The following is a 21,849-nucleotide window of genomic DNA, read 5'->3' as shown; positions in this document are numbered from 1 at the left end:
GGTGGTCTCATATAAAATATTTACGGAACGCGAAGAGCGATGGATTGTACGAGAAATAACCAATAATCCTAAACAAAGCTGACTGAAATTGTGTGTCGAGGTGGAAAGATAATATGGAAAAAGATGCAACCCGGAAACAATTCAACGCACTTTGGGAAAAAATTACATACATATGTACAGTGCCATCATTTCAAAATTTTCTACCTCAAATATTTTTGCAGCAAAGGAAATTAGTTTTAACCAAAAAAACACGTCAACTTAGTAATCGAGGGGGACGCTTAAAGCCCGTGTGCGTTATAGTTTAAGTTTCATCCCCTTGCCCCCAGGTATCCCCACTTGAAATTTTTAAATGGCACCCCTAGCTTGTAGCACATCATTTTAAAGTAGACGTGTTTTTTGGTTAAAACTAATTTCCTTTGCCGCAAAAAATATTGGGGGTGGGAAGTTTTCAAATGATGACACTGTATACAACGGAATAGGAGAACCCGATTAGAGTTCACCACATTGCACATTAGTAAAGATTTAAACTTGAGAAATTCAGTAACATTTGTTAATTAAAGCAAAATCAACTACAATAATTTTGCATCGAATGGAAAAATATCAGTTTAACGAAGACCTAAATTTAGAAAATTCGAAAACGATGGTGAAGCACAGTGGAGGTGGACTCATGTTGCAGGGGTTTATGTCGTCTGCAGGACAAGGTAACTTGCATTTTATTGAAGGATTTAAGAACCATGCATGTATTTGGATATATCGTGTCCGAAAAGGTCGGGTCATAAATTCTAGGGCTTATAGAAATAGTTAAAATCATTCTAGAGCTTTATATTAAAAAAAAATTACTAGCGGCCTTCATTGCTAAATTATTCGCTCTCAAAGTAAGAAGTTGAAAAATAATTTTTGTCGTAACTTTCAAAAAATTACCATCCTAACGATAAAAGTTGGGCGGTTTTAATTGCTCATAGTCTTGCTTATTTTCATATACCGAATGTCCAGACGAATTCTGGACAGAGGAGGCTAACATGGGAAATCGGTTTTTGTTTTTTGGTGCCTGCACGGATTACTCAATTGAAAAACTTTTACATGGAAGTCATAGTACTCAAGACCAACTATCATTACACAATTTTTTCAATTTTCTAATTAAAGCCGTTTTGACTCAAAACGATTTTAATTAATTTCAATTTTAATCCTGTCTAGTGAGTGAGATAAAAGATATGAGTTATGTCTTTGTGTTATCATCATAGATTAATAAAAAATTTGTTTATTTACCATGAGGACATCAAAGCAAATCACGTGATAATTATCCTCAGGGTTTTCATTGACTTTTCACTGAATTATATCGTAAATAAGTTAAAAATTGCTTAAAAATTAGTAAAAAGGAAAGTTATAAAAAACCAAGCTATGAAAAAAAAAATTAATGAATTTAAATGAGAAATTTTGACTTCCCCTGTATAAAGAAGACACATGAAACATTTGTTTACATATCAAAACGGCACGACTATGAATTATTTAAACCGCCCAACTTTCATTGTGACAACTTCTCACTTTGAGAGAGAATAACTTGGTAAGGAATACTGCTAGTAATTTTTTTATATGAAGTAGTAGCATTATTTTATCCTTCTCTGTAATCCCTAGAATTTATAACATGACCTCTCCGGACGCCCTGTTTAAACATGTTGTACTCAAATATTGAAACCTAATAATAATTATTGTTTTTATCCCTATAACGAGTGTTGCTTTATAACTGACCAAACATCATTAAGCCAGGCCAGTCACTAGATTTAAAGGAAATTGAAAACTTGTGGATGACGTTAAAAAATAAAGGGCACAATAATCCAATATCTAATAAAAATTACCGAAGCTTGGAGCACCATTACCCCAAAAACAAAACCAGAAAGTTGGTAGAATCAATGCTTAGATGCCTACAGGCAGTAATTGATAACAAAGGAGAACGGACCAAGTATTAGCAGTGTCATATTAATTTATAGGAGTTTTTTATCATTGTTATTATAATTTTGTAATTTTGTATTTTGCAAAATATTTAAATGCTTTTAAAACATTCATATTAAATCAATTTTATTGTGTTTTTTTTTCAAAGTAAATATTGTGCCCCTGAAGCAAGGTAGTTTTTCTTAATATCAACTACATCATTTAAGCTGCGAGTTACTGTATGACTTTTATGAGAAATATAGTGAGAAGTCAAGTTCGTTTGACCCTTTTTTATTCGTTTTCCAAACTTGCTCATACTTAATAACTCATTTACAGCAAATTTAGAGACGAAATTGCATTCTGGCTCGCCAAAGACTCTGAAGACACCTTCGACGTACTCTTGTACGAAATCATTGTAAAATCCCTGAACTCCTTCACATGTGTGGCTATTGTGAGCGACCCAATATACTCAACCTTGTTCCGGAAACCATGGTTCGAGACATTTGGCAGATACATCTCTTATGTGATGGTATGACGATTAATAATCATTATTCATTGCAATTCATGGAGTTGAATGAATAATCATTTAGGTGAACGTGGAAGAATCGGAAGATCTCTTGGCGCCCTTTAACAGCACCCAGAAATCCTTAATTGCTGCTAGAAATGATGGTTGCCAAATGTATGTGATTCTAATAGCCAATGGTCTGCAAGTCGGCAGATTGCTGAGTTATGGAGACAGGTATACAGTGTATTCATTTGAAAATTTACCACCCCAAATATCGTAAAAACGAAAATACATATGAAAGTGCTGAGTAAGATGATCTTCCAAACTGCGAGAAGGAACATTTATAACATTATCTGCCTAATCCTAATTGTCACCCCTTGCCACCCCGCTACCCTCACTTTTTTTTAAGTTTTAAATGGCACCTCCCACGAAGTTGCACCTCATATTAAAGATAATTAAACGTGCAAAATGTTGATGCATTAAGACAATCGATTTGTCAAAGCATTTTCGAAAAAAAATAGGAAAAACTGAGAAAAAGGCAATTTAATCATGTTTATCAATGGGGCTAAAACATCAACCTACCTGTAGCAAATGTGTAGGCATAACGTTTTTAGACTTATAATATTGTCACATTTAAGTTGCTAGATTTCCATTTTGTGATAAACACAAATACAATCTGCTTTTGAATTCTTGTCTGACCCTTTAAAAAGTGTCGCTAGTAAGGGCCCAATATTCTGCTGTTATGCAATTTTTTATTTCATAAATATCCTTAGGATCTGATTTATAAACAACTAATTTAAAATGGCCTCAAAAGAGATAATCGAGAGGTGTTAAATCAGGAGACCTTAGAGGCCATTCAATTGCCCCTCCTCTGCCAACCCCTCTACATGAAAATCGGCCATCAAGCCATCATCGCACCGGCATGACATAATGTGGCGGTGCTCCGTTTTGTTGAAAGTGTAAAATATTTTCGTACAGTAGATAATCGTCATTATGATCTACTTGCGTTGCTATGGCTTCTATTCTAAAATGATAAATTGACTCTTGCAATATATTGAGGTATATTTCACTATCAAGATTACCATCAATGAATAATGATCCAATTACAGCATATCCCAATATTAGAGCCCATACATTAACTTTTTGAGGCCACTGAACATAGCTTTTCCGAAAAACGTGAGAATTTTCATCGCACCAATAATAACAATTCTGCTTGTTAACGAAACCATTTAAACGAAATGTCGAAAAAACAGATATTTTAACAAGATTTTAGATAGTGGTAATCACTGCTGTAATGCTTTTACAAAACTTAACTCTGCGATCGAGATCATCCTCAGCCAATGTCTGATGAATTTACATTTTGTACGGATGAAATTTGTGTATTTTTGTCATATTTGCAATATATCCAATTGAAATTCTAGTTTGACGAGACACTTTTCTAATTGATGTGGTTGATTCAACCACAAATGGCCCCAACCCTTCAATTGTGGTAGCCTCAGTGAATACTTTCGATTTCGTTTTAAATTGGCTGCTGACCCTGTCGTTGTAATTTTTTCGAGAAGTTGCTTTACGTAGACATAGGAAATCCTTTTGTAAGAATATTTCTCGTTAAAAGCTCTAGCAGTCTGCCGAGCAGATCGGTTATTAGCACTATACATTGAAACAATTTTCACTCTTTCTTCTACCGAATATACCATGTTAATCGAGATATTAGTGTTACACTATCGCACACCATTTAATAAATAGTAAAAGACAAAATCTTTGTAAAATGAGTTTCTGTCCGAAAATGGTGAATGGAATGTGTCCCATCTGATAAAAAAAAGATGTATTTATTTATTTTATTGAGCAGAGAGAAATGCCAAAAAGATCTGAGAAATTAAAAATTCATTGCATGTAATTGAAATCATAGTATCAGTTTTTCCTTGATTTTTCAAAAACGACTTGACAAATCGAGTTTCTTAATGCACCGATATTTTGCACTTTTAATTACTTTTAATATGAGGTGCAACTCAGTTGGAAGTGCGATTTAAAATTTTCAAGTGGGGGTAGTGGGGTGGCAAACAATAATATTTAGAGTTACGCAGATAATAACAAAAGTGTTCCCTTCGCAGCCTGAAAGACCACCTTACTCAGTACTTTCATATGTATTTCCGTCTTTACGATATTTGGGGTGGTGAGTTTTCAACTGAACACACTGTACATACATAGGTACACCCAGTGCGTTGCTCTCTTCTAACTAAATAAAAATTCACAGATATAGGGTTTTAAACACGAGGGCCAAGTACATAATCCTCCTAGACAATCGCCTTTTTGAACGAAAGTTGCACTATTTATGGAAAAGAATTATTAATGTAGTTTTCATTAAAAAGCACATTGGCAAAAAGGGATTAGACAAGCCAGCTAAAAGTGACTGGTACGAGTTAACCACAGTGCCATTTCCTATAAATTTCGGAAACACGTTAATCCCCAGGAGGCTGGATATATGGACTAAGAAGAAGTTTAGGAAAGGTGCTTTAAAATGCCATAAATGTTCACGTTTTCTTTATAAATGGTTGAAACAGGCACAGACTTGTTCAAAGATAAAACTGCGGATTTAAAGAATGAAACTTTGAAAGTCGTGGCTTTTGCTCATACCCCTGGTACTGAGAAGAGCAATTTCACAGATTCAAATAAAATTCGAACCATTTTGAGGGCCGACAACGACGAACTCTTTACTGGTTTGGAAATTGAGGTAGTTACGTACTGCTAAGCCTGTAAATAGCAAATTCTCCATTTCAAAGCAAAACGAAGAAAATCACAGCCTTCTTTCAGATTTTAGACACCATTTCCAAACTTATGAATTTCCATTGCGATCTGTATCAAGCAGAGAATCCAGGCTTAGAGCTGTGGGGCAGAAAATTGGTCGATGGTTTATATACAGGGTTGCTAGGTGAAATGGTCACAGCTAGAGCTGAGATAGCCCTAGGAGATCTCTACTATATCCCTTATATTCTAAATATCATGGATCTGAGCACACCATACAACACTGAGTGTCTCACGTTCTTAACTCCGGAATCAATGACTGACATTTCATGGAAGACCTTGGTGCTGCCCTTTTCGTAAAAATCTTCCGCTTGCATAAGCTTATGAGGCATTTTAGATTATTTCTAGGCCTATTATGTGGGGTTGCGTCATAGTTTGCCTGTTTATTAGTAGCGTATCTTTCCATTTATTGTCAAAGTTCCAAGTATACCTTAAAAGAGTGAAGAAGAGTCAGGAGTTCAGGGAAGAGGAGGAAATGAGGCAAGAAGGGAATAAGAAAAAAGTAATGAACATGTCGATGGTTAAAATGGATTTTAATATGACGTATTCGCTAATGAAGGTAGAATTTTGTTCTGATTAGTATTTATTGAAGAGGTGCAGACGTGAATCTTTAAGGAACAACACAAACGAATTAAAGAACGCGACTCTGAAGGTTTGTACCAATTTTCCGAGCCAGGAAACAGCATTTTGTACACATACAGCATGCTTTTACTAGGTAAGAACGAGGCAAAACATCTGGGTGCCATATTGGAATCAATTGCTGTTTCAGTATCTCTGCCTAAACTACCAACAGGTTGGTCGTTGAGAATGTTAACTGGATGGTACTGGCTCTATTGCCTTCTAGTGGTTGTCGCTTATAGAGCTAGCATGACTGCCATTTTATCCAGACCCACTCCTAGGTAAGGTAAGAACTATTCATAGTTGATTCCTATACAAGATGATTCAAAATTAAGTACAAAAAATTTAGAGACGTATTTTTGATGTCAAAATAAGAGTATTTTTCCTATAAACGTGGATCCGTAAATACTTAGTTTTCGACGTACAGGGTGTTAAAATATTATCATCGTTAAAATTCATAGTTGGCCATGACTGTGTGGTTTGAAAATCCAACTGTTTTCCGTCGAATTTTTTGAAATCTAAGACTCTTAGGGATCATGAAGGCAAAAAATGAATTATGGCAAAAAACAAAATTAAAAAAAAACCTCATTTATTGAAACTTGACAACAATGTGGTCAAAACAACTTTAAAATTTTAAAAACCAGATGAAATCTACAAACTTTCAGTCAAACCAAACTGTCAACAAATTCGGCAGTTGTCAAACTACCCAGTCATGACCTATGAATTTTGACAATGACAATACTTTAACCCCTTGTACATCGAAAACTAAGCATTCATAGGAAAAAATCTTATTTTGACCTCAAAAATATGTCCCTAAATTCTTTACACTGAATTTTGAATCATCTTGTATACAGTACGGTGGTAGATAAAAGCCTTTCTTTTTTGGACCTTCTAGCTTCGCAAGTTTGTTAGACCGACGCCTTTTGACGGTGGTTCGCGTTGCATTTCATCTTTTATGAATTGAATTTAGTATGTTCGGACTACTTAACATAAAGGGAACTTATTTGTCACTTACCAATTGTTACCTTCTTTACATTGATCACGAGACTGTTGTTTAAAAATAACATAAAAAGGCAAATGACAGCTGGGTGCCAACTCGAAAAAGATTGTTACATATATGAAATAGCATATTTATGAGATTTTTGAATTCGCTCAAACATTTTTTTGAACTCTTTCGTATATCATTTGACGTAACGTAATTTGACAAATTTAAAAAATCATTTGACAGGTTATTGACATTTGACTATTTGCAACCGCACTGTGCAAAGTTTTGTCGCAGGGTAACCATAGATTCCCTGCAAGAACTACTTGAGAGCAAGCTCACTTACGGAGGATGGGGGGAAATAAATAGTGAGTTCTTTAAGTCTTCACCAGACGACTTCATCAACGCAGTTAGACGCAACTTCGAGGTGATGAATAATTCAGAAGAGGCTTTAAACAAAGTAGCCGAGGGCAGATTTGCATTTTACGAAAATATCTACTTTCTAAGGGCACTAATCCTGAAGAGAGAAATTCGGTAGGATCAAATATCCTCTTCCTGAAATTACCTACACTGTGTTTTGTCCGCAGTGAGTGTAGAAAGAACCATGTAGAACGTAATACAAGACATGTTAGAACAATGTGTAACTATCACCAGTCTTTTATTCCCTTTAATAAGAGATAGCTGGCAGGGAGTTCTACATTGTTCTAATCACTGCGTTCGACACACAAGGGCTTTCGGAAATAAAAATCTGGATCGGATGATCACTGTCAATAGGTTTTCGACGAATCAGATCTGCTCGCAATCATTGGAAAGAGTGACCTGATAGGGATCAATGTGATCTAGATCATCGTTTCCGAAAAGTGCTCGTGTAAAGACTAGATTTGTTTCAACCCGTCAGGAAACCGTTCCAAATTTATATAAATTCTTCTGAACAGATCACATGCAAGATGTTGGATTCTCCAACCGCCAACCGTTCCGAAACCGTTTCTTCACGGGTTGGAACAAATATAATGTGAACACCATAATCTTTGATTTTGAAAAAAATACATTGGTATTACCAGTTGGAACCCGGAACCATAGAAATTGTGTAAGTGGGAGAGGGACCGCATAAGGTTTAATATGCCTTCAACAAACACCAACGAAGTAGACGGAGTAAGTCCGGCTGGGGTCTTCACTTCGATATTTAGATTAGTATCGATTTCGCTGCTTTCCTGGCAACAGGAATGTTTTTTAATTTGCGAGCAAAAAGCAGCAACGTAAATAAGTACAAAAAAAACGAAAACACAATAATTCTATGCGTTAAAATCGCAATTCTTTGCATACTTTACCTGTACTGGTTAATTCGTTTATTTTCCGATATTATTATAACGATAAACTAATCGTTCCGTTCATCAATTGACCTTGAGGCTACAGCCAATGTCGTCGACTGAGTCTTGGACCTCCAGAAGGACATAAACAAATATCAGCGAATTCAGATCGTCATATCCCTCAAGGACGTACTTAAGTTATGCTATAATGTTGAAATGTCCAAAAATTTATAAATAAGTAAAAATTCTAAACTAATTTAATTCATAACTAAAACTTATATTAATATAAATTTTAAAACGGTGAGAGATCTGACAACTGGATCTGGACTGACTCCGTTTGCTGCAACTGTTCTCGACGCAGTTCTTTGATCTTTGTCAGAGGCATATTAAAACTTATGCGATCCTTCTCCTACTCGCGCAACTCCTACGTTCAAACTTGAACTGGTGATACCTGTATATCTCATTTGAAAGGCACCAAGGAGCTTTGGCAAACATCACCGATTCTACGTTTGAAACTACCGATCTCCAAATGCAACCAAGTCGATATTTGCACATAATGAAGGACTGCATCATCAATATGCCTGTTTCCATAGGTCTGCAGAAGAACTCTCCCATCAAGCCGAGGGTAGATAAATTGATACGCACAATACTTGAAGCTGGATTAATACATAAGTGGCTCAATGATGTTATGCAAAAAATCCAAACTGAAAGAAGTGATAATACAGAGGAGGGGCAAAAAGCTCTGATGAATTTGAGGAAGATGTATGGAGCCTTAGTGATTTTGGGGATTGGTTTTGTTATGGGGTTTATGGCCTTCACTGGAGAGTTGCTTTATTATTACAATGTGGTAACAATTAAGCCTGGATATAACAAATATTCAAGGGTAATCATTGAACAAGATAAATAGCGGGTTAGTTTGGGTTGAAGATGCAAAAAACCATTCGAGCTCGAATGGAAATAAAGCACCTATTTCAGTTTGTGTTGATAAATGTCTATTGTTCATGATAAATATATGACGTATAATTAAGTGCTCTTCAAAGTTATTCTCTACATAGTTTACATTATATTCACAGAATTAATTTCACCATTTCTATTAAGCACTAAACGTGGCAATAGCACTGTCATTGTATGACATTGACATTTGTGACTTTACCCAACGTTTGACTGACACTTAACAGCACATTTTGAGTTTAGAAATATTGGAGACGGTGTGAATTTTTCATTTTTCTATTAAACGGCAATTTTTTTATTTTGATACGGTTTTTCAAACGATGAGGGTATAAAATGATGGGCGATCAGTTTCGTAAAGTCGAACAATATTCGCCGAAATCGTCACCGAGGGGCGCCAGATCCCCCGTAGTCTCCCGTCAGGATTCGTCTGGAACACTCAAAACGACGATTTTACTGGGAAAAAACCCCTCCATAGTCCCTAGCGGACCCTTCTACTTGTTGAAGGAACCCCCGACGGAATCTGAAATTACTGGGGCCACCAATTTGATGGCCTATTATGGTCTTGAACATTCATATAGTAAATTTAGCGGCAAGAAGCTTAAGGAGCAGCTTTCTTCATTTCTTCCAACATTACCAGGAGTTATTGGTAAATATTCATTCAATCTTATGGTTTTTTCCACTCATAACATGTTATATAGATTCACCTGGACAGTCAGACAATAGTTCTCTAAGAAGCGTGATAGAGAAACCTCCAGTAGGAGGTAAGGACTTGTTACCCCTCACTAGTGCCCAGTTAGAGGGATTCCGGCTGCATCCAGGACCAGTAAGTTAATTTTTATAAAGTTTTTTCTTAGATTTAATGATTTTTTTTAGCTTCCAGAACAATATCGTTACACTTCAACCACGCCAATCAAAAAACACAAAAACAAACACAAGAAGCATAAGCACAAAGAAGGAGGCCTTCCATCTGTAGAAACTACTATCACAGATGCCTCTGGTGATACCCATGAAAAGAAACATAAAAAGCAAAAAAGACATGATGATGATAAAGAAAGGAAGAAGAGGAAAAAGGAGAAGAAAAGAAAGAAGCAAAAGCATAGTCCAGAACATAGTGGTGGACTTACGCCCAGTCAGCATTCAAGTTAAAAACCTTAATTTTGAACCTTTTTTATTGAAGGTTTTTGTTAAGAAATCTATAAGTTTTATACAACAGAGAGGTTGGTCTTGACAGTCTTCATATTTAACCTTTGAGGATTGATAATAGTAATTAATTTGTTGAAACAGAGTGTTAGAAAATAAAATAGGGTTCATTTTTTAAAATTTGCTCTATCTAACTTTGAAAACTTCTTAATTTTACCTGTAAAATATATTTTATCATTGTTTATTTTTTTTATAAAAAAAAACTAAATATTCTATTATTTGGAATAATTCAGGTTACAATTAGTTAAGTTCTATTCTTCTTCCACATTGATTGAATTCATAGTTCTTATTGAGTAGGTTTAAAGGCTTTTATCGGTCGCAATTAAAGGTTTTACTTTGTAAATATATTATTTATTTTGTGAATATATATGTCCTTTTTAAATAAATGGTTTTTGTTCAATTTTTAAAGGTTTTAGTTAAGTAGTCAATTTGGTAACTGTCTGAATATTTATGACGCAAAAGAAAAAGACAGCCTGTAGAGGTGACTGTAATGATACGTATTGAGTCGGTTTTGCTAAAAAAAAATGTTCATTGAAAATTGAAATAAGCCGACCTTCAACAAATAAATTCTTTACTGCTTACAGACTGAGTTTTTTGCTTTTTAACTACTTAACCCAGATTGTTTCTGCATCTTGGTTTTAACAATTCTTTAAAAAAGCTTTAAACCTAGTACTTTCGCAATGCAGTCTGCGGCAATAAATGTGCTACTACATTGCCATGAAACAAACAATTAGTTTTTATTTCCTTTTCTGAATTTTTTTTTTACTTTAAATTGAATAACTCGTCCACATGTCCTCCATATTTGTTTAGATTTTCTGCACTACCCTGGAAGTTTTAAAACGTTAAAAAACCGGTTAAAAAAATAATATATGTATGTATTACAATAAACATACTCATTAATTACATATTATTTCACACTAAAAGTATATTTACATTCACTTTACAGAAGCATCCTCGTCTCAATGATATGAAATATGTGAAGTGAATGTAAAGGCACATCAGAGCAGTTCTTATTAAAAAAAAAAAAAAAAACTGTAAAAGCTTCCCCAGACCGAGAGAAACAAGATGACACGACATTGAAGCGGCGAGAATATTCACCGGCGACGCTAAACTTTAGCCTCGGTTTAGGGCATTCATTCAAAACATAAAAGGTACCTACAAAAAGACAAAAATAAATATATACTATTCAAAATTAGATCTTAGAGAATACTGAGTGTTGCAGAAAAGTCGAAGCATAAAATGAACCAATCTTAAGTCTAGACAAATTGCGTGTGCGACATTATATCACATTTGTAGTGTGTCCATTTTATGTTGTCACACATTGACACAGCTGCAACGTGTTTATGCTTTGGCATAAAGGTGTTATTCATAATAGAATTAAAATATGTTTCCTTCAAGTTTTATATGGTAATTCTAAATTTAATCTATCAAATTCAATATTCAAGCAAGCAGTCGGCATAACTTTACTTTTGCAACTGAGACACCCTGTATATTAATATTATATGAGACGTGTCTTCTCGTGCTGATTTTAGATGTACAGTGTGTTGACTTTAACTGGAATAAATCCAGCATCCACGTAGCAATTGATTTTTGCCAAAATCGCGTAAACACATCCTTTTTTATTTCACCCGATACACTTTTTGGTAGTGTTTCGATGCTACAAATGCCAACGCCTTAGCTAGGGTGGTAGTTACCCATAAAAGTTTAAGTAAAAAAGAGGTTCAAGTGATATATCCTATTAAAGATCTTTTCTACCTGAGTTCATCAATCATATTAATTTTTTTATAGGATGAAATAACTTGAATTTTTTTTCCTGCTTAAATTTTGTTTATTTTAAATTTTTTTCATGAAGTTTGTGAAATACCACAATAATCTGGGTATTCCATCACCACAAAATTTAGTTTGCTATTTACTTTCTGGTATTATATAATCCTAAGAAGATAAGTAATGCATCAGACAAAATCGGGTAGAAAAGACCTTTAAAAGGATGTATCATTTGAATCCCTTTTCCATTTAAACTTTTAAGGGTAACTATCACCCTAGCTAAGGGATTGACATTTGTAGCATCAAATCAGTACCAAAAAGTGTATTGGGTAAAATAAAAATTGATGTGTTTAAGCAATTTTGACAAAAATCAAATTCCGCGTAAATACTAAATTTATCCCAATTAAAGTTATTACACGGTATAGAGTTTTGGGGAATTATCTATAGGCGATTTCTTAAAATTCAATATCCGGCATTGTTTTTATGGGCCAGATCTATCTCAGAATATGAAAATGTGCAGACGTTTATATTTGTGACAAAATAAAATGAACACACTGTATACATCTAACTACATAAAATTATCATTGTATTGGTTTTGAAAATGTACAGTAGCTTATATTATCTAGAGACGCTTTTACACCGCTACGGTAGTAGTTTTAAAAATTACGTTCAATTCAATTAAAATGTATCCAACTGAAACTTCCTGTGCATAATGTTCTATTGAGAATCGTAAAGGAGTAGGGGTACCTACTGAATTTAATTATCAAACAGACGACGTAGCTTTACTAATAATTATACCTCAAAGTTCAACCCGAAGTACAGAGTATTTGAATTTTAGTGCTCTACTACAGTAAAGCAATATTACAGTTTACAAAAACTATATAATCTTTGGCACTAAATTGATACTAAAAATCAGAGCAGCGTTATTTTAATATTCTCTACAACGTGTATATTGCCTGTCGTGTTAATTTAAAATTTTCCGCTTCCTGAGTGATGTTCGAGACAATATTGTTAACATACAGGGTGTTTGATAACTCGATACATTCCCAAGAGAGTGATCGAGCATGAGGTCAGGACTAAATTTAAACCAACTTACTTTAGTATCAAAGTCGATAATAATAAAGATACAGAGTGTCAAAGTTGAAAAAATAAATATTTTCTTTAATATTTTGCGATTTCTTCCAGCTAATTTTGTCAAATTGTGTATACGGGAGTTTTTTGGGATAAAAAAAAAAGGTTTACTTTATTAGTCGCTAGATACAACAGTTTCCGAGAAAAACGCACCTAAAGCTAATGATGTAAAAATAATTTCAGCATTTATTGAATTTCTTTATGCCCGTTAATATTATAGTCCTTGAAAGGGCTATTGTCTGTTTTCCGTGAAAGTAATATTTACTTTATTCTAATTATTATAATTAAATTAGGGTCTTGTTGAAAGTGATGCCCTCTTTTTCTAATACACGCACGTGCCCGTTTTCTAATTTCTGCATGAGTTACTCTGGCCGAAAATGTTTGTTTAAGAGTTACGGCAGCTTCTTCAATACACCTTATTAATTGCTCTCTTGTCTGTATTTCTTGAGAATAAACCGCCTCTTTTTCATCCTGAAATCAATCCAAATTGCAAGATATTACAGAAAATATTATTTATTTTTTCAACTTTAACACCCTGTATCTTTGTTATTATCGACTTTAGTACTAAGGTAAGTTGAGTTAAATTTAGTCCTTACCTCATACTCTATCACTCCTTTAAAGGAATGTATCGAGTTATCAAACATCCTGTATATCGTTATGATACATTACGATGTGTGGTGAATTTTAACTTTCAGTTCATTATAAGGTATTATTTACTTTGTTATTAAATTAAGGATGAAGCCCTGTGTTATTTAATTAAGGGAGTATTGATTTGTTGTTCGGATCGTCGGAATTTACTACAGCACCTATTTAGTAAGTACCTATCAGGTGTCTAGGATCGCCGAAGCCGCTAATTCCACGTTCCAATTGGACCTTTGTAAGGCGACTTCGCAACCATTTCGATCGTCCAGGCCTAACCTGAAGACAAAAAGAGTAAAAGACGATTTACATTGTCAGTTAGATCTTGATCTGATCGTTGTCGGGTCAACTATTATCTTTATTCCAACAAGGTAGAAAACTACTACAGGATCAATAGAAACAGTCGTCAATATATGCCCGATGCGTATACGACGACTCACAATGCCAATATAAATCAATGTCCCTGAGATATACCGCAGGACTGGCGGTTTTTAGTGTAGAAAAACATATATAATACATATCTTTTAATTCGCGGCGAAATTGTTAAGGATTTGTTGACGGTTTTCTTGTTTCAAAGATCGAACTATGTCCGCAAATATCTTTCAACATTAGCTCGACCCTGTCAGTCAAATCGAGATAATCAGAGGAGGGTAGTTAAGGTTCAGAACTTGCGCAAGTTTGCGAATTAAAATTAGATATAGATGAAGTATCTATCGTTACAAGGGGCGATAGAGACTACACCCTTTAAAAATAAAATGAAAACAAAATTCTATCCAAAATCGAGGGTGTTTTGTCATAAAAAAAGCGTTTTTCTCTGGAATATTGAAAAAAAGGGAGTTTTTACTTTTCATCCCAGTTGTAATCTGCAAATACTTACTTTACCAAGGTGTCGATCTTAGCCGTCTTAATGGCTAAAGCCACATCCCATCCGCATTGCTGCAGAACGTTTAAGCATTCATCAGTACTCACGTCTGGTACACACTCCTTAACCTGGCTTATTTTATTGTTCCTATACTCTGGAGTCATCAAACGCTCGGCATCTGCGCTCAACTGCAATCAATTCTCAAAATTATTTGTGAACTCTTAAAAAGCTAGTAAGCAACATCAATTTAAATAGAATCAGAAGCGCTTCGGAGTATTCTCAACTTGTTAAACGGGAGTCTCATTTTTGATAAGCCTCTACCGTTAAACAATCAGACTCGGCCTTTTTTCACATCATTTCGTTAAATTTAATCAGTGTCTTTATAGAGTAGTATACCGGGTGTCAATTTTGTAACGGACAGTCATTTAAAAAAATTTTGACAAACGGCATCTCGCCTATTTATTTATTACCTGCCCCTGTTGTATCTTGCGTTGAATCTGTTGCATACTCAATGGTTGTCCCAAAAAATCCCCAGGCTTCGTAGGGGCAGGTCTGTGCGGCCTCAACGTTTCCTCCGGCACTTGACTGTACAAATTTTCAGGGATTTCCTGATACAGACTATCAGCCACCTCACTGTAATGACTTTGTGCGGCATAATTGGAGTAAACCGGTTGCGCGGTGGCATAAATACTAGTATTTTCGTTGGTCACCGAATTTGATAACGTGTAATTATCACTGCCGGGATATACAGCGTCTTCGGTTGGTCTTAAATTATTAGAGAGACCTAAATGACTGGTGGAATTTGTCATTGTATTCGAATTATAGAGGCAGTCTGAATTGTTGTAAAGCGCTTGCGTGGTTTCATAAACTGTGTTGGGTGAGTCATACAGATGAGAAATGTTAGATTGAGCTGTAAGAGAAAATAATTGAATTTTAATTAACTCATTAATGATTGAGTTAATGAATTCAAGCTTACCCTTGTAATGATTAACATTCGTCGCGCCATCTCCGAACTCATTGCCACTGTGATAACTCGAACTTGACTGGTACACCGGATCATACCGTCTATTGCTTCTAAATTGCCCAAACTCCGAGTTAATTACGTATATTTCATTCCGATCCGGCTTGGATGAATTTAAATTCGTATTCAAATATTTCTCCGATTTACAAGCAGCCTTCTCTTGCTCAATATTGGTCACATTATTTTGATTGGTTTGCTTAATGTTACCATTTACGTTGTTACCTTCGAACCAAATTTTGTTTAGAACTGACTTCGTATCAGTCTTCTCGCTTAAATCGGAATCATTCGAGAAATTAGTTTTTGCATACAGGTCACTTGTTTTTGCGTACAAATTGCTTAGATTTGAATACGTTCCTGAAAATGATTTTTTTATGAATGGATTCCTAATAAAAAATTTTACTTATAATATTAGTAAACAAATTGAAATACAGAAAGATTTGCGATAATGGTATATTAGACGTTTATTAAATCCAGTAAACAACCAAAATAGATCATATTCTGTCGAATGGAAATAGTTTTACTCGTACAAAGACATACCAATGACAACATCAAAATTTCAAATGAAACGCCCAGTGTATTTCAGAGGTCTTAGTGATTACTAAATTTTAAGTTAGGAAAAACAATGTTATTAGGCTCATTTTTTAATATTTTTGAATGTTATACTCACACAAATGCTTAAAACAATTATTTTTCTAGAAGTCACCCAGTGCTAAATATGGAGAGCAATGGGGGTATAAGTGACTTCTAAACTTCAAAATAGTAAAAATAGCATTGTGAATTATTTACACTGCAGCCGTTATAAGAATACTAACCTTTTTCCGCCTTACTAGCATCATTACTCCCTCCGTTACTTCTATTTTCTCTTCTGTCTCGCATCACCTCACTGACATGTGGTTTCAACACTGTACTATATTTATCATTTACTGCACTATTTCTATCTGCAACTACTGTCGACATGACATTTACACCTTCAAACTGCCCACAGGTCGCATCTTTTGTTAGCAGATATTTCTCCAAATTCTCTAGGAATGCCTTTTCTGAACTCTTTCTTGGGGACGTCTCTTCGAACTTCATCATAGCCAAATTGTTGGCCACTGCCGCCACTGCCTCAGCATTTACCCCTGTTGCCACATTTTTTTTCGGAGACTTGACTGTGGTAGATTTGGCGATATCCGATTTCAAGATGTAATTGGCTCCTCTGTTTGATATGTCGTTTAAGACGTACTGCGTTTCCGTTCGAGGCACCGTTCTATTTGAACTATAAACCGCAGAATTGCGAACAAAGTTGGCTTGAGGACTCTGCACCGTATAGTTGTTGATTTTCTGCATGATTTCTCTTTGCAAATCAGGATTTTGGTTTGGTATTAGCGTGGTTACTGAAGGAGAAGGTGAAATTTTTGCCGTTAATAGATGATTTGGAAATATTTTTGAAGTGTCGAAAGGATCGTTGTGGTCTGCCTGAGCGAGCTCGGTAACATTGTAGTACGATGGCGGACTCTGATAAGGTGGAGGAGCTACTTCGCTACTTGGAGGATAACTGCAGCCCATCGTTTTATCTAATGAAAATAAACTACAATAAACATTACCAATTTAAATCTAAAAACTACCTTTGAAACATGTTTCCTGGGGCACGTCAATGGGCTCATCAAGCAAGCTAATGCTCCGTGTATGGTCAATGGCAAAATTATCTTTTTTTCTTAAAACACCATCAATCTCAGGTGGAGAAACATCTATCAAAACAGATTCTCTACTGGTGTCCAACACCGGTTGCGGTGGTCGCTGCGGTTTTATTTTGCAAATGTTGTCCTGGTTTTTCAGCTTTTTGTAACTGAATTGCTTGTCGACTGATACATGTTGCAGTAAGGACCCATTCACTGCAAAAGTAAAAAAGATAATATTGTGCTATCAAAATTGTTCTATTTAAAATAATGAAGTGATTCCATCTTTAGAGTTGCAAATTTTTTTTTTTTGAGAAAAAAATCTTCAATAGACATCCAACCTGTTGTTCTGGCGGCTAGACTGTGTGGGATTCGCCGAAGCTCCTACCAACTAAAAATTCTCGTGTTGTCTTTGAAAATATTGTGGCAACCCAGAATTGCCCCTGGGCATATAAACTCCGGTGTTATTTATTTATTGATTTTTCCGTTCCGGCAAATTTATAGGTTTTACGTTTCGATCAAAGAAATTTTAAAAAATCTCATCGTCTATTTTAAAAACCGTTTCTTTAACTAAAACTAGACAATGCCCAATTAGTCGGTTTTTCAGTTCAACTCTACTGATCGATTTGCCATCCATCTCTTCTTTCGAACTATATTAATTCATACAATAGTTTAGAGTTCCTAGACCATAGTTCGTTTAACCCCTAAACATTTCTTAGATCGAGTATCGACTCAATTATCTCCGAATTTCCTCATCTGTACTGATGTTTTTTTTATTAACAATTTCTGTAACAATTATTTTTTCCCCATATACAGACTTTCGAAAGTTATTGTCCGATTAATCAATCAGGAAATGTGCAGGTAATTACCCGTCCCATTTCCTCAGAACTTAATTTTTGTCATAATCATACATTTCTGTGAAATTTGGATTTGGAGTTACAAGTACTACCCGAATCAGTAGCATAGCTTGCACTTGGGACTCAGATTTGACACAGAAGATGAACTCACAACTTTTCGACATGCCTTTCCTCCTGTCGCGTAGCTGTGGCGACGGTTTGGGCATGCGTTGCATTCCCATCAAATCCGGTGGGTCCATAGGGTTCTTCAAATACATCTCGTCAATGTACGAGGGGCTGCCCCAACTATCTCCGAAGGGTGAGCCGTGTCCGGTGTGAATAAAAGAGTTATCCAAAGGTTTGCTGATATCGTCCGGTTGTTTGGGCCTGAGGGGATCAACTATACATCTAAAACAAATATTTTTATAAAACGCTTCCAAAAAAAACACAAACTAACCTTGCAAAGATTCCTATTTCGAAGGTTCCCAGGTTTTGGCCTTTCCACCAATATAATTCGGCGCTACCGTCGATTATGGCAATTTGGTCGCCCTCCTGTATCTGCAGTTTGTCTGGTTCATCTTGCCTAGCTATATACTCAACAATTAACCTTATAAATCCTTTGAAACTTTTAATAGCAAGTACCTAAGGCTTTCATTACTGGCGTGGCATTTTTCCTGAAAAATTTCTTTAAAGCTTCAAACGTAGGCCGTTCGTGTGGATTTCTCGCCCAACACTGCAGAAGTGTGGCATAAATAGTTGGTGGACAGGCGTCCGGGTGTGCTAATCTTTCACCTTCTTTATCGATTTTCCTCAAAATTTCCGAACCTAAATTGATTCAACATAATATCACTACCCTTCACAAGCTAGAGAAGTACCTATAAGACCCATCCATGGGTCTTCCCCAAAAGTAAACATTTCCCAAACGGTAACACCAAACATCCAAGTATCGGAGGCGTGCGAAAATTGCCTGGATCGCAACGATTCTGGAGCGCACCAGGGGAATGGCACTTTTTTATGTTCAGTCATTACATAGCAGTCGTCTTCTTGGGGAAGAGCTCGCATGAGGCCAAAGTCACCAATTTTTATCTAATTTAGATTTTTAAAAAAGATAGTTTTCCTTGGAACGTAACAAAATTGGCTGTTACCTTATCAACAGCAGCCAATAAAACATTCCTACATGCTAAGTCTCTGTGTAGAAACCTTTTACTCTCCAAATAAGCCATACCATTGGCCACTTGAGTGGCGTATTCGCACAACATTGGCACTGGAGTGTGTTGGCATTGTTTTCTTAAAAAGTCGAGGAGTGAGCCTAATGGAGCTAATGCAGTGACCATCATCATAGGCTGGGAAAGGACTACACCATACAGTCTGCAAAAATATTCAAGATACATAAGGCGCAAGTATCGACCGAAAATCGATAATGTAGCATTACAAAAACAAACCTTATTAAATTTGGATGGCTCAAGCAATGCATGGCTTGAACCTCCTTTATAAAGTCTTCAAACACCCCAGGCTGGTTTAGCGCATCTGCTTTTAAGACCTTTACCGCGACCGGAATTGATTGTCCTGAAGGATCGGTCCACTCGCCTGTGAAAATAGTTTTATTTCTAAGGCAACCATTTCTATTCGAGTTTTTACCTCTGCGAACAACCCCAAAACTTCCATCCCCCAATTTAATGCTCAGTGTGATGTTACTTTCTTGAATTAGACAGGAGGTGAAGTCACTTACAATAATCTCATCATCAGCTTTTTTGGATGTGTTTGTTTTAGAACCCGATGCTGGGATGAGCTTATTTATAAGGTTTCTTTTTTTTTGTTGAGCCCTTTTCTTCTTTACAGCTTCTAAAAGTCGTCTCGCTCCTAAAAGTCCAAAAAATGCCCTATAAAAACATCTTAATTATGGTTTAAAGAAGTTTCTCTAGCCCTCCAAAGCAAGAAAAGTTTTTAAAAAAAGATACCAATCAGATCAAAAATGGGTGAGGCGTTCTATCAAGAAAACCAGACAGAGTGAAGAATAAAAATACATCATCCAAGCACTTGACAGATGGAAACCCATGAAGGTATATAATTGCTCTCCACTACCACTGCTTTTCTGGTATTTAGCTTGTCACTCATTTTACAAACTTCTCAATTTGCTCACTCAACATTTTGGCAACGTCAAATTATAATTTATCTCATCTAAAGAATCTGACATCAAACTTTGAATTTTGATTTGGTCAAAATGAATTAGTACAAAGTCAATTCTGTACATGCACAAAATTGCATGAGGAAAGAAAATAAGTAGGAACAGTAATCTCTCACTATGCCATTAATTTTTAACATTAGTGTAGAAATAACTTATCCTGTATTACAAAATTACAATGGTATAATGGAAATAGAGGATATTTAGATAATGACTCGAATTATTGCAACTTAAGGAAAAAAATTGATTTTTTATTAGGTAATTATAAATATTGGTACACATCACCTGAAAATAGCAACATAAGACTCAAAAAAGGGAACTGCACATAAGAAGGGACACATGCAGGAGTTTCAAACAGTTCTATAAATATATAGAAAAATTTGTTACCAGGTTTACTAAGTCCTATATTTTCCAAATCCTCTGGTTTCACATAATCAAAGTGCTCCAGCCGTGTTACTTGCAAATCATCCCTAATTGGCACTAAAAATTGACCAAGTTGGACATCAACCAGCACTTCCTTGAGCCATTCAAAACCATCATCAGGCATGATTTCAACCTTTTATGTCCACCAGGATCATCAATCTGTTCATGATAATAAAATAGTTTTAAAATTGTGTAATGTTTTATTCATTCCTATCAAGTTCCCTTGTCATTACCATAATGTCTGTAAACTAAAGCATAGATTTAAAACGCCTCAATTGCATCATAGGAAGTGAAAATGCATTCTTATTTGGAATGAGAACCAAACTGTTCAAAACAACACAATGATGAGATTTTAAACTTTTGCTCTTACATAAAGTACAGCACTGGAAATGGATTTTTGATATATTAGCCAAATGCGAGTTTTAAAGTAGATATGAATAATTTATCAATTTTTCGCAGATTTATCTCTTGGAACGAATTCTGGCACGCCTTTTGTATTATAGAACAGGAAATGCATTCAACACACCAGCATAACACATGTAAATATTACAATTAATCGGTGTTTCGCTTAATATTACAAAAACTTATGGTGCTTAAAATCTAGATTTCATTATGCTTTAATTCGCAATTAAATGCAGTATAAGATAAATAGTAAACACGCATATTACCTTGAATAACAAATAATAACAACAACAATTTAACAAATAATCACTAAAAATCAGACGGGAAAGAGGAATAATAGAACATGCCAAAAGCCCAAAACATTTCTTTATCCAAAAATGTCAATTCCAATATGTCAAAGTCAAAATGTGTTTCAATTCAATATGGTTGCTGGGAGTAAAGCAAAAATCATTGAAAGTACAATTTTTCACTAATCACTGGAAAAGAAAAGAGCTGATTATATACAGTTAACATATCATCAAGTTCAGTAATAATGAACAAAGGATTTGTTTTCGTCATTTAAAAATATTGACGTTGACATTGACAGTTGACATTTACTATACAGTTGACATTAGCTATAATGCGCCTGCGCAGTCGCCAA

At 35.2% G+C, this 21,849-nt stretch overlaps 3 protein-coding genes across 4 annotated transcripts; 2 read left to right on the top strand and 1 right to left on the bottom strand.

The window, feature by feature from the left end:
• Nucleotides 1-2,336: 2,336 nt before the first annotated feature.
• LOC136410852 (ionotropic receptor 21a-like) lies at nt 2,337-9,057 on the top strand. Its single transcript, XM_066393209.1, has 10 exons — nt 2,337-2,455; nt 2,517-2,665; nt 4,686-4,939; nt 4,993-5,162; nt 5,243-5,529; nt 5,582-5,792; nt 5,849-5,948; nt 6,003-6,132; nt 7,131-7,367; nt 8,612-9,057. Exons 1-10 carry the CDS (start codon nt 2,453-2,455, stop codon nt 9,045-9,047), a joined length of 1,977 nt encoding a protein of 658 aa, XP_066249306.1. The 5' UTR covers nt 2,337-2,452; the 3' UTR covers nt 9,048-9,057.
• Nucleotides 9,058-9,332: 275 nt separating this feature from the next.
• Nucleotides 9,333-10,677, top strand: MED19 (mediator complex subunit 19). The gene is made up of 3 exons (XM_066393213.1): nt 9,333-9,737; nt 9,790-9,914; nt 9,965-10,677. Exons 1-3 carry the CDS (start codon nt 9,425-9,427, stop codon nt 10,235-10,237), a joined length of 711 nt encoding a protein of 236 aa, XP_066249310.1. The 5' UTR covers nt 9,333-9,424; the 3' UTR covers nt 10,238-10,677.
• Nucleotides 10,678-12,872: 2,195 nt separating this feature from the next.
• On the bottom strand, nt 12,873-21,573 carry Ack (activated Cdc42 kinase). Of its 2 annotated transcripts, none has more exons than XM_066393207.1 (15): nt 21,476-21,573; nt 20,772-20,966; nt 19,841-20,062; nt 19,645-19,789; nt 19,348-19,570; nt 19,078-19,288; nt 18,845-19,027; nt 18,660-18,789; nt 18,375-18,610; nt 17,313-17,582; nt 16,521-17,264; nt 15,664-16,062; nt 15,158-15,597; nt 14,703-14,875; nt 12,873-14,104 (listed from the first exon to the last, which is right to left on the bottom strand). In XM_066393207.1, exons 2-15 carry the CDS (start codon nt 20,929-20,931, stop codon nt 14,011-14,013), a joined length of 3,630 nt encoding a protein of 1,209 aa, XP_066249304.1. In that variant the 5' UTR covers nt 20,932-20,966; nt 21,476-21,573; the 3' UTR covers nt 12,873-14,010. The 2 variants fall into 2 exon arrangements, with proteins under 2 accessions (XP_066249304.1, XP_066249305.1); XM_066393208.1 differs by having other exon boundaries at nt 17,316-17,582.
• Between the last annotated feature and the right edge of the window lie 276 nt (nt 21,574-21,849).

The sequence above is a fragment of the Euwallacea similis genome, chromosome 9 (genome assembly GCF_039881205.1).
Source record: "Euwallacea similis isolate ESF13 chromosome 9, ESF131.1, whole genome shotgun sequence".
Classification (NCBI taxonomy): Eukaryota; Metazoa; Arthropoda; class Insecta; order Coleoptera; family Curculionidae; genus Euwallacea; species Euwallacea similis.
This window is presented reverse-complemented; position numbering and strand designations above follow the sequence as displayed.